This window comes from Stigmatopora nigra, chromosome 19, assembly GCF_051989575.1.
Source record: "Stigmatopora nigra isolate UIUO_SnigA chromosome 19, RoL_Snig_1.1, whole genome shotgun sequence".
NCBI classification, from domain to species: Eukaryota; Metazoa; Chordata; class Actinopteri; order Syngnathiformes; family Syngnathidae; genus Stigmatopora; species Stigmatopora nigra.
In genome coordinates this window covers 1,976,226-1,988,741 of record NC_135526.1, presented here as the reverse complement: position 1 = coordinate 1,988,741, position 12,516 = coordinate 1,976,226, and the positions used below count along the sequence as shown (strand labels likewise).

Below are 12,516 nucleotides of genomic sequence, written 5' to 3'. Positions count from 1 at the left end.
TCTCATTGATTCTTTATTTCATATCTGCAATAACAATATTTGTTCTTTTCCCAGTAGAAAATATAACCAGACAAGACTTTGCAAACTTTGCTCTACGCCACACGTCATCCACGTGAAGTTTTAGAGGATAACACGCTGGGTAACGTGTAGCCTCGCGAGACAAAAGCCGCCGTTTCCTCTTTTTTTCGGACTTCCGGGGAGAGGTCGCCGTTGAGTCCCTGAAGCCAACAGTACACTCATCCATAAAGTAGGAAACACTACACTGTGGTGAGGAATTTAGTAGTGCTTTCTACTTTATGGATGACTGCGCTGTATTTCCATTGTCGTTCCTCTGGCGTCAACTTCTGTCTTTTTTCTGCACCTGTACATGAACACACTACCACTAACTACGCACCACCCCGCACCCACACCGGGATTCTGTTCACCACACATTCTTAAAAAGGAACTTCCCTATTTCAGTAAAAAAATTGAAAAAAATCTGTCCTTGAAAAGTGTATTAACTTTGACATTTACTTGATCATGAAAATTCATGTTTTTGTTTCCCCAAGTCAAAAAAGTACTCACAGGAAGAAGCGCTATCTTGAAGAAGCCATTTTGCCCCGCGTGAGTAAGCTTTTCTTTCATATTCACAAAGTTAGTTTATAGTTTTTTGTTTTTTAAAATGAGCAACATTACAAAAAACATCTCTTGAAAAAAATAGATAACATTTTAAACATTTTATACCAAGGAAACATCAAATTTTACAGTTATTTTTAATGCAATTGTTACATCTGAAGCTTATTCCAACTTTAAAAAAACATCCATTATCGCTATTTTTTGGGGAAAAAAAAGATGTTTGATCATACGTTACCTGAATTTAGAATGTTTCTTTGTCTTTTCTTTGGCCGGCCTCGCAGGTGCCGTCGCCCGACTTAAGAAGTGAACGGAGAAGAAGAAGTTGTCTCCTTTTTGAAGCCTCTGCGACCACGTGATGTAACCACAGGAAGAGGTTTTAACAGTCACAGCGCCTCTCCATCTTCTCTTCCGTCTTGACACTCTGCCGCCTACAGATGTTGCCTAGATAGCTTTTATGTCATCTTATATATATATTTTTTTCAGGCATTTTAACATTCACTGCCATTTCTAATTTGTCCCCTAATTTTCTAATTTTCAGATCCAGCTCTTCAATAGGTTTCCACACTTTAAGGTACATTAAGTCTTTTATTCATGCACCCTATGTATAAATTCATGTGGTCTTTAATGAACTCCAAAACTATTTTGTTAGCATAAAATTATATCACAATGTTATAGGAAAGTACTCAAGACACACACACATTCATCAAATACATAAATAAGACAAAAGAGGTATGACGAATGACGCACTAATGCGTCTTAAAATCTGTTGCGCCTTATAGTCTCATAAATACTCTGCATATTAGGAAAAAACATATTTACATTAGGATTGAAGTAATTACATTGGATTATTCGTTTCAAGCCTTTTAGTAGTACTAAGTGACTGTTTCAGGTCATTAAAAATATTATGATAATTAATTGCAGATTTGATGGTCGTAGTTCATGTTGAGCACATTTTCATGATACTTGTTATATTATAACAAAATCTATAGTCTATATTTTTAAAAATGTCATAGTATTTTATCAATTTCCAGCCAAAACCTTGTAATTACTCATCATGGATCATTTCTAAACGCTGACTGACATTCAAATTCCCCTCTTTGACATACATTGCCGTCAATGGAAGTGAAAGACTTCAATGTCATTCTACTAGCTGGCTTTTAAGAGGAAACAAATTAGAGAAAAGATGGCTAGATGGAGGACACTTATACTACTATTTCATACAAAGGTGATGCTCCCATTGGGTGGACATGATCTTGGACAGTAGCTTGAAAGCCAGGCCTTTCCTGAGGAGCCCTGACTGCGTGGGGTGATAGACCTTATCTGGCCCGGCAGCCAGCTCCCCTCCCCCGTCGCCCTCCCTTTGCATGTGCTGACTCAAACAGGCCATTTCATATTCCATTCAAACTTCTCTTTAACCCTTTACCGGCACTCGTGGGAAGGTCAGTTAAAATGGACGTCTTGGCCGTCAATGGCATTGAAAGCCAGACTTTCTAGTTTAAAGCAATTAGACATTTTGAAAGGCTGCTAATACCAGCACCTTGGCGTCGCGGTTGGTTCCGACATATCCAAATAAGGGCAAAAGCGACGGTTTGCGAGGAGCAAGTAGGCCGCGGTGTGCTCGAAAAAGAACGCGGCGCTCGGCTGCGCCTGGCAGAGTGGCGTCCGCCTTCCTGTTTGACAAGGCCTGTGGTTGAGGAAGTCTTGCAGCACGGAGATCAGTTCTCGCTTTTGTTTTTGCTAAGATCAACATGCGGTGAAAACAGGTGCCGATGACCTTTATTCGAAACGACAGATAGGAAAGTCACTTTGACAAGTTTCGAGTTTGTGGAGGGATTTGAAAGTAAAGTCTACATTTCGAGCTTTTGCTTTTTTTCAGATTAAGAACTTTAAGAGTCACAAGGTTAATATAAATGAGGCCTAATTTATATGTAGTCATTCCACTCTTTTGAATATAGAACTTTTCCCCTTTAGTAGGAGGACTAAATAATGAAATGTTTTATGTGATAGGGAAATAATAGAACATATTTACAGTTTGTAGTCATATTGAGCGAGTTCATTGATGGCTATAGACATGCAATCCATTTACATTTTTTAGGTGAAATTTGCATGTAAGTGTGGTAAATCCTCAAAGTTAAACTTCTCTGTAAAGTTAACTGATGCTCACTTCTGGCCATAAAGGAGCGACTACCCGTCGATTTTTTTGGTACTTTGTCTCACAATACACTGCAACATAGTTTAGTTACCATGCAAGTTTAACTTCTATTTGTTTTTAATACTCCTACTTTATTGTTCATCTTATTTTCTGCAGAACCATGTCGCCGCTCACAGGTGAGTCTTTGTACTACAAAATTTTGTGAAACATTTGTTGGCTCTAGTGGAAATTGTTGTTACTTCTAGTCTTTATGCTGTTTGCAATTAAAACAAAGAAGCCCAAATGTAAAAAGAATTGGCATTTATTTTGTCAGAAAGAGAAAAAACAAACAAAGAATGCATCCAATCCACTGCAACAATCCATGTGCTTTTGATTGGTAACTTAAGAACATATGAAAGTTTTTTTTCTTGTGTTCATTGGAATGGCTTCTTAGCAATAGAACCATGAAATGGGAGCAACATTTTAATAGTTAGGTCTTGACTGCTGTATCTCTGGACTTATAGATCACTCCTCTACTTTTCAGCTCTATCACCACACCTGCAAAAAAAGAAAAGTTTTTAGAAAGACTAAAGAGAACACAAAGAGGAAACAATAGCAACAATTTCAGACCTGGGGGTAGTCTGCCAGTTACGGACACTGCATATACACCTGGCTTGAATGTGGCTGCAAGAGAGAGAGAAAAAAGGTTAGAAAACATATAAATGGAGGATTTTAGACATGATTTAATCAAGATATTATATTGATCTATTGTCTAGGGTGTGTAATGCTCACCTATTCTCTGCCATTTTGCTACCCAGCTGTCCTCTGGGCTCATTTGGGCTATTACACTGGTGGAATAAACAAAAGTATTGCATTTAATCTTGTCTCCACCCAAGTAGTGTTATGTTGATGCTTACCCATCAAATGAAGAACTTGTGCATTCGTAAACCATCTCTCTGTTCCCCTTCATCCGAAGGAAGGACTCGCAGTTGTCACAGCCATCGTATTCAAACTGGTCAATAGTCTGCAAGAGTCATCATTTTGATTAGTTTCTTTGCTGTGATGTGAATTCATAGTGAAAAACTGATGTTGTTTACATTTAAGATGCGTTTACGGACGCTTATCAACTACAACAACGGGAAACTTAAAGCTAGTAGTAAACATACCCATTATTATTCGTAATGATAATTTACCTTTACTAAGGAGCAAAGTAGACATGCTCGTAAATGACGAAGATCCTTGGGGACTGTTTCCAGAGCCATTATGCGATGGTTGTTTTGAAAGCCAGAACCTGAAAAGATGTTGACTTGGCTTTGGGCTCAGGCTTATTGCGTCATTATCATACGCGAGAGACTTGCGAGTGTGTAGGACCCTCATTTAGGTGTTCAGAGAGCTGCCTATTTACAAATTGACATAAGTTCAGTAGCCTCATTGAATTATGTTGTGTAATGTGAACCAGAACTGGCCTATGTATTATATAGGTTATATATATTTTGATGGTTTTGAATTTGACCACGATCGACGTCCAATCGTTGTATGCATGCTGTATGCCTGATGTTACCACAAGGGGGAGCCACGTGTGTGCACGTGCAGCCACTTCGGTGACGGGAGCCGGGAACGCCCTCCTAGTTTGTGTGGTTGCCTTCACGTAAACTCGTAAAAGATTCAGGTTTTTCTAGCGCTCCACTTCTGTTGGACAGACTTATGGAATACAAAAGTAGCGTCTCTGATTCCATCCTGCAAATCAAATGCTATCCACTGGCTTTCGGATCTGCTGATTAATCGTAGCCGTTTTTGTAACAACCCTGAAGGCGACGGGACAAGTGAGCAGGTAGTGCAGCTGTAGTAAATGAGATACCCCTGCGGAATACGCATCGGGGAGCGTCACACGGACACGGGAGGGGGAAGATCAGTCGGACGGCGTGGCGTGGCGTGTGCGAGAGTGCCAGAGTGCGCGTGTGTCAAGCGCGCACGCCTTCTCTCAAGTTGACCCGACTTCACATGAGGATCACATGGAGTTTCGAGCGCTCGTGTTCCGCACACCGTGGCGTTCCAGGCCGCCGATGACCCACCTCGAAAGAACGGATCCGGCCCGATAGAAAACTGGACTTGTGTTGGGAATAACTTTGGAGGAAGCAAGGGAGCCAACGGGGGGAGTTTACGCCGGTGTTGGCCGCCGTAATTCAATCCGATCGGGGGAAATAGTACCTTCTCACCGTGGAGGTTGTAAACATGTTACTTAACAGTTGGGATCGGCTGTGATCTGGCCGCCTCGGCTCGGGCGACTCGAAACGCTCGCCTTTGAAGTTCATCTTGTCTCTTCCGCCTGTGGCATTGCGTGTGCGCGTGTGCGCGAGTGCACGGCCACGCGCTCGCTCCTCGATCGCTTGCTGGCTTTTGTGCGTGCGTGCGTGAGTGCGTGCGGGTTGAAAAATGTGGCGCCCTTAGGGACTCGCTATCTCGCAACGCCGCTTGTCAACTCCCTCTGCGCTCTTTGTGGAGGTGTTTTGTCGATGATTATGACCGTCCGTTGGAAATCGACGCTCCCCACGCACAAGAAGTGGCGTTAAATGACGTTCGACAAGTGCCTGGACTGGAGCACGTGCGGCGATTTATTCCCGGACGGACTTTTTCGGCGTCTACGTTCCAAGTCGACTCCAAGTGATTCTTCCACCACCCTAAGGAACCAAGTACTACTACTACTCCTACTACTACAACTACTACTACTACCGGATGGGAATATGCGCTTGGATGCACGCGTGAATTCTCGGGAGGATCGGGACGTTGGCGTGTGAAATTGTTTGTTGTTGGGATTGCCGACTCGGGCCCGAAGAAGTCATTCGAAGGAGAAGCAGAGTGGACGATCGAAAGCTTGAAGAGATTCCGAGAAAGTGTTTTCTTTGATTGCTGTTTGCATTGAAGTCCATCATCCATCGATTCATCCACCCATCCATCCATCCATCCATCAGTCCATCCATCCGTCCGTCCATCCATCCATCGATCCAGCCACCATGTGCGGCAGGGCTCCGCCGCTCCAGCCGAGGCCATGAGCGTCCCCCCGTGGCGCCTGGCCGGGCTCTGGCCGTGGCTCCTCATGGCAGCCCTCCAGGTGGTACTGGGCGTGCTGGGTCAGCCGGGTCCAGAACCCGAGCGGCCAGCCCTGCGAGCGCTCATCAAGGTGACGCTGCTCAAACCCGAGCCGGCAGGGATCCCCATTACACTGGAGGGGGTGTTTGTGGGGAACAGCGCTGGCTCTGCAGAGGGGAAACTCATGCAGGTAGGACCAATTTACCATATACTTCTCTACAATGCATATATAAGAGCTGTTTTTGTTTTGTTGTTGCATACTGTCTTTGTATTTCACCACCATTGACGTCGAGAGACGTCCAAATGCACTGATTCCTTCTGCAAATTGGTTTTTGACAAGTAAACTAGTTTGGAAGGGAACTAATCCCACTTCAAATGTATTGGACGTCTACTAATGCCAAACTCATCAAAAGAATCAAAACATACTCTATTATTGGACGTCTATCACTGTCAATGGCTCTGAAAGAGTTAATGCTATATAATAGTTGTCACTCTTTTTTTTGCCACCGCATCATAGCTGTGGTTTCCCTTTTTATAACAGCAAAACCTATATAAATTTATGATCACCTCAAGATAAAGAACAAATTAAATAATTCCTGTCATAGCAATTCAATGTAATTGGAACAAAGTATCTTTGAAATGTCATGTTAAAGTTTTTGATGGCCAGAAAAAAATGATGTGGAAAAGTCCCCTACTTGCATAATGATGATGAATGTCACTGTCAATCATAATGCTGCATTATCTTTGTAATTGCTGGATTATTATTAGTATGAAGTGTGTAGGTGTGTTGAATTATGTGGAGTGTGTCGTCACACTGTCTGTCTGGGTGGTCTCAACTTGGCTGTCATCACAAAGGATCCCAGTTCGCTTAAAAAGTCCAGCAAACTGAATCAGTTGGAGAAAGAAAAAAAAGGTTTGGACCACCTGCCAATGTTAAGGTCATGCCGTAGTTTTTTCTACAAAAAAAAAAAAACAGTTGAATGGTGCAGGTGTTGATGAAAGTAGGTCACAAAATGCCACATCAAAGGACATGCAGGGGAAGTTTATAGTACTGGGATTGTTTTGTTTTGGGACCTTTTGTTTACAAACTTTTGCACACTTGTTGCAGTCCTCTGACCTTGAATACCCCCCAGAACCCACAACCTGCTCCCCCCACCCCTTCTTCCCATTCCCAACATGACGACAGAAGAAGTAAATTCCTTTACAATAGTGATGACATACGTGTTATTCAAGGCGCCTTTGACCTTAATCCAAATATCCATGCCTTGTAAAAGTATGTCTGTCTCCGCTTGCCGTCATAATTGCGTCTAAATAAATGTTTCCCATCGACTCTTTAAGCCTAAAACCTTTTTCCAAGGTGTGGCATAAAATAAAGTAAAAACATTAAAGACAAGAACTGCAATATATAGGTCAAAGTCTTTCTTAGAGAAAGTATTTTTTTATTCCATCAACTTTTGTAAGGAGACCACCTTAAATAGTCATTTTTTCATGTTCTGAGGTGCTTATTCTCTCATCCAGGGGTGCTGGAACCTATCCTAGTCATGTTGGAATACGTTTTTGGGCAAGGCGAACTTAGCAGGCATTGAACCCACGATCTCAGAACTGCGAGGCGGATGTGCTAACCACTACCAGCCATCATGAGCAGTAAATTTAAAAAAAAAATCATAACAATATGTTTCGATGTTGCAATGCATATTTAGCATTCAGAATAGGATTACGGTTGCCTGGCCGTAAAGCTCCACTGCGTCCATTTATTTACCGTCTCCTGAGAAACGGGACAAGAGATGGGCACGGCGGGGTCTTGTCTTTCCTCGCCCGCCAGGTGTTTGAGGCTGGCTATGCCAGCGTGGGTAATGAGCGTTGGTTTCCACGGCCTCTTCACGGAGATAGTTCTCTCTCTCTCCATTAGGCACGCTGACAAGCCACTCCGCTAACAACTCAATGCGCCTTTTGTGTGAAAACAAGTTCTCGTCTCTCGTTGCTCACATCAAACGCACTCCGGGAATTCCGCCAGTCCTTATTAGTTCTCGTAAAAAAAGCCCACGCCGACGATCTGTCAAGGGAAATGTGTCGATTGTGTGTCCAATCTTGGTGGACGTGGGCTGGACCGACCCCGTTGAGTCCAGCGAAACAATTCTCGGTCCCGTCCGGGGCGAGCCAGTCTTGGTTTTTGTTAGACGCCGCTTGATGTTCAGGCTTGTCCCGACAGGTCGCCACTCCGGGGCCTGTTGCAGGATGCTTTATGTTTTTCGCCTTACTATGGAGGAGATGGGTCCCCGCTAAGAAAAATGACTCACATTTGTTGTCCTGATAATGCCTTGCTCATGTTGGCTTACTTTCTCTTTTAGAAACTAATGTGGAAATCTATTAGGCTCCATTTTATTCTTTTGTATTCCATTATTCTAAAGTATAGTTTGTCTTCAAGGTGTAGTACTCATAAAGTGTGTCAGGATAGTCGGAAAAAGACGACAATTCATATTAACTTGTTTGTCGCCTTTCACATGTCCAATCTTTTCCTGGATTGGACGTCCACTCGCATGCAATCACATTGTGGACATTTTAGGATGGACACTGATACTTTTGACTCATTTGCTTTGTCTTTGGAATGGAGTCGTAAGTTTGAAGTCATTTCAAGGGAGTACCGTTGGTTTGCTGGCTTTTTTGAATGGCAACCCGTGTCATCTTTGCTGTGAATTATTTCACGGACTGAAACTTGCCTTTTTTCCTCTGTGCGTATTGAAGTCATAAGACCTTGCTTTGGCTCACGTCTCCCCCGCGGTCTATTAAACAGTGGCTGCGCTGGACGTGTGCCCTGTCCCCTGAATGGACATGTTTATTGGAGCATTTGGCCAGAGTCTGGCAACTCTATTAGGAGAAAGTACACAGGCATTTTGGACTCTATCCTCTTTCCAGACCCTGGCCGGCTGGCCGGCCCGGGGCTTATATGGCCGCCGTACCGGTGCAAAGGCGTCTGGGATGGCTTTGAACTTGAGAAGCGTGTCAACGATATCCCTCCATGACTTTTGTTAAGAGGACGACTAAGAGTTGACCTTCCAATGGGATTTGGGCCAATTAAGGAAGGCGGTTCTCAGAAGAAACTATCTAATGAATCCATTTTTTTAATTGGGAACAATTACAAAAGTCAATAGGGTTTTTTTGCCAAAAAAAGGAACCAGTTATTCATGAGTTTAATAGTTGTTATGTTGCATTTGGGGAACAAATAAGAAGAGAAATGATTGTATTTTAAGCTTATAGTATCTCATCTTTAAAGTTGGACCTGGTCTTTTTCAGCTAAAATACTTATCTTGCACATATTTACATATATTTCTGTGAAAAATACAAGTTGAACTTCTTTTTATGCTTTCAGTTCTTTATACTTTTATACTTTTTAACCAATTTGTATTCTTTCAATTCCGCAAATCTTCCGCTAGCCTTTTGGCTCCTTCTCTATCATAGCGTTGACCTTGGGGGCCATTTCGGCGCCGTAATTAAAGCACGCCGGACAGTTTCCAGTTAACTCTGCACCACTTCACATTCTTTGAAGCCCCCTTCGTCTCCCGCAAGGTATCCACCGCCTCCCCTTTTTTTTTTTGCTCGCGCGAGCAAAGGGGGCGTGTTTGGGTTTCTCTCGGACCAGCTGCGTGGCGGCGGCGGCGGGCGGGCCTTTGGGATGCGAGGGTGGAGGGGGCTCCGGGGGCTTCGGGGGGCTCCGGGGGAAGAAGATCAAAGTGTGTCCAGTTCTGAACGTGAGGCGGGATGATTAAAAACCAAGAGTGTTTACACTGCACTTCCCATACGGAGCCTCCACTCCCCCTCCCTCCAGATTTCCTGTCCATACTTCCTATCTCCCTGGATGAGATAAAAGAGCATCCAGGGCTCCCCATGGCTCCACGACAAGCGCCATAATGCAATACAAGTGTCGCCTTTTTAAACTAAATTATGTCTATATAGTGCAAGTGCAGGTGTATTTTTTTATGATTCCAAAGTTGACTTTTGGGCAAGTTTTTGCTGATGGGAATCTAATTTTTTGGGCGATAGGATTGTTGTAGTTGTATATTTTTGTGTAGTTAAAGTTAGGGAATGTGTCGTGGAGGAAAAGGAAATTAGAGCCAAATAGGGAATCTTTTTTTGGGGGGGGGAAATGTCACTTTTTGGATGATGAATGATTGGATATTGTTTTCTTGCTGTGTTTACTGTTGCGTCCTTTTTGTTTGGTAATGTGGTAGAGGACACAATATACTTATATTTATTGTTTTGGTAACATTGTTGGACATTTTTATTAATGTGTTGCTTTGGAATTGTCAAAGAATTGATAGCTTAAAAACGTAAAATCATTTTTCTGGGTGGGGCCTAATTGCTGATGCATTTTTTCTCTTCCATTGTTTATCTAAAAATATTTATTTTCTTCTCTAGAAGTACAGTTCAGCACTTGTGGTCACTATTTTTCGGGAATGCTTTTTATAGCTTTCATTGTTATTTTAATTAGGCAAATTTCCATTGTTATCTGCATATCCTCATATCAGCGAGTGTAACATCCCCAACTGAAAAATAGGGTCATTGTATATCGTGTGAGAATGTTTGATTCAACACATTCGAAATGGGCATCCATCCACTTGACTTTGGATCAAAGGCGCCAATGTTTTCTCCCTTTTTTTGGCCTTTCAAAGTCTTCATCTTCCATCTGTAAAGTTCCACATTTGCAAATGATTGTCTCCTCTTTCATTTTCCCGCACTCGATTAACTCTGAGAATGACAGCAGAGTGCAAAATGTCTGTTGTGAATTCTGTCCTAAGCCTCAGATCATACTGAAAGAGATCAAGTGTGACATCCAAAGCTCTAGCATGTCCACTTGTATGGACACCATATGAGCTCCACTCATAAACACCTTCACTTCTTCTCAGGAAGAGTACACATGTTTGTGATATTTTACTAGGGCTGAACGATATTGGAAAAAAATAAGTCACGTTGCCTTTTTTGGGGGGTGTTTGGGATGTATTTGCGATCTCACATGTTTGGGAAGACCTTAATTGACCCACCATGACCACATTGTATTCATAAAATAGCGTCTAATCCAGTCTAAGGAATATACAAATATTTAATAAACACGGGCAGACATGGTAGGTTGGTAGGCAGGTGTAGCTCTATCATAGTTTTGCCATCTAGAAATTGCAAATACAGGAGTAGCATCATTTTTAGGGGCATCCTTTTAATAGAAATTGACAGCAATAGGATGGAAGGAAGATGCAGTGGTTGTGGACATTGGAAAATATCTCTGGAAATCCCCCGTGTCGCTGTGGGTACCGACCGGGGCCACGTCCCAAAGATGTCAGACCACTGAACACCAACCGCGTAATGCGGGAAGCTTTTGAATCTACGATGCTTTTAAGGCATAATGACTGCGCTCGTACCCGTAGAAATTGTTAACATGTAATCTTTTGCTACTTTTGCTGTCCTGAAAGTGATGTAAACACGAGGTCTTGCTCTAAATTCATAGGCCCAACGTATACATATTTGTAGCTATATATACAAGGTAGCTATAGTTTGTTTGTTTGTTTTTGACCAGTTGAAACTACAGTGAGAAAGTAATGCTTCACTTGTAATGTAAGTTAATTCTACCATTGACTGTTATAGGCATCAAATCCATTTTTTTATCATAAAGACTGGCATTGAAATGTAAGAATTGGAGTACTGATAATGTAGAAAAACTATTGAAATATGGTATTAAGTCTTTCAGTGAGGGAACAATACACCATCATATTTAAGACAATGTATTGATCCAAAATATAGGGATAAATAAAATAAATGCCCTTAAGAATAAAGTGGGCTGTTGCAAAAAATCAAATCTGGGGAATTATATGGTATTTTTATCCCGCATAAGTGAAATCTTTGCCGTCTTTCATCGTGCCTCTCGACAATATACTCGGTGGTTCAACCCTGTAACTCTGCACGGGCCATTTAGAAGGCTACTCCAAACTGTTGACTGCAAACACATCTCGCCTGTCATAACTCATCCACCTTGTGCTATTTGTCGCTCTCCTTTTGCAATCGCTGACTGGCCCTCTCAACAACAACAAGTCGGAGAGCAGAGAACGGTGAATCTAGGAGACTCTTTCCCAATTGGCCGTGACCTCCAGAGTTGCCGCTTGTAATTAGAAGCAGTCCCTCGTTGTGCTTCGCTCTCGTCCAAAGTAAATTCCTGGGCAGCCAACGGGAATGCTGACTGACAGAGTGTCGTTTTGGGTGCAGCTTCTTACGTTTTGACGCTCCGAGTCTATAAAAATCGTTCAAGCTGTCAACAAGGCGCGGTAATATCGTCAAGAATATCGTGGGAGTTTGATGACAACTGTGTCTGTCAGTTGTTTACTCAATGGTGGAGATACAGACGTCCAATTCTTGGGAGGACCGGCTGTGCATGCTTATTAGCTTACAGTGCCGTTTTTGCATTGAATTTCTTTAGCCACAAGGATGTCTAATTTTGTCCATGACTAAAAATTTAAATCCCAACCAGTGATCTCAAAATATACATTGTTTTCTTGCTAGATAATTTTTAAGGAAACGATAGTTTATGGCAAATATGTGGATTGATGTTTGTGCCAAACATAGTATTATTTCATGTACTTTGGTTTAGTTTTATGCAAGTATCGTGAGCATTTACTTATTGGATTCCTTAATCCCATTTTAAT

The 12,516-nt window shown here is 42.3% G+C and overlaps 2 protein-coding genes and 1 long non-coding RNA gene across 3 annotated transcripts in view; 1 reads left to right on the top strand and 2 right to left on the bottom strand.

Annotated features, from left to right (window-relative positions):
* Positions 1 to 1,014, bottom strand: LOC144212470 (uncharacterized). Its single transcript, XR_013329774.1, has 2 exons — positions 851 to 1,014; positions 1 to 361 (listed from the first exon to the last, which is right to left on the bottom strand). It is a non-coding gene; the product is annotated as an uncharacterized LOC144212470 (long non-coding RNA).
* Positions 1,015 to 3,052: 2,038 nt separating this feature from the next.
* supt4h1 (SPT4 homolog, DSIF elongation factor subunit) lies at positions 3,053 to 4,120 on the bottom strand. Its single transcript, XM_077741217.1, has 5 exons — positions 3,940 to 4,120; positions 3,664 to 3,770; positions 3,539 to 3,594; positions 3,377 to 3,430; positions 3,053 to 3,304 (listed from the first exon to the last, which is right to left on the bottom strand). Exons 1-5 carry the CDS (start codon positions 4,006 to 4,008, stop codon positions 3,237 to 3,239), a joined length of 354 nt encoding a protein of 117 aa, XP_077597343.1. The 5' UTR covers positions 4,009 to 4,120; the 3' UTR covers positions 3,053 to 3,236.
* Positions 4,121 to 4,420: 300 nt separating this feature from the next.
* Positions 4,421 to 12,516, top strand: part of rnf43 (ring finger protein 43) — a 44,436-nt gene continuing 36,340 nt past the window's right edge. Inside the window, exon 1 of the mRNA XM_077741216.1 lies at positions 4,421 to 6,023. Within this exon, the coding sequence (XP_077597342.1) occupies positions 5,793 to 6,023 (231 nt within the window). The 5' untranslated portion in view covers positions 4,421 to 5,792. The remainder of the gene's footprint in view (positions 6,024 to 12,516) is intronic.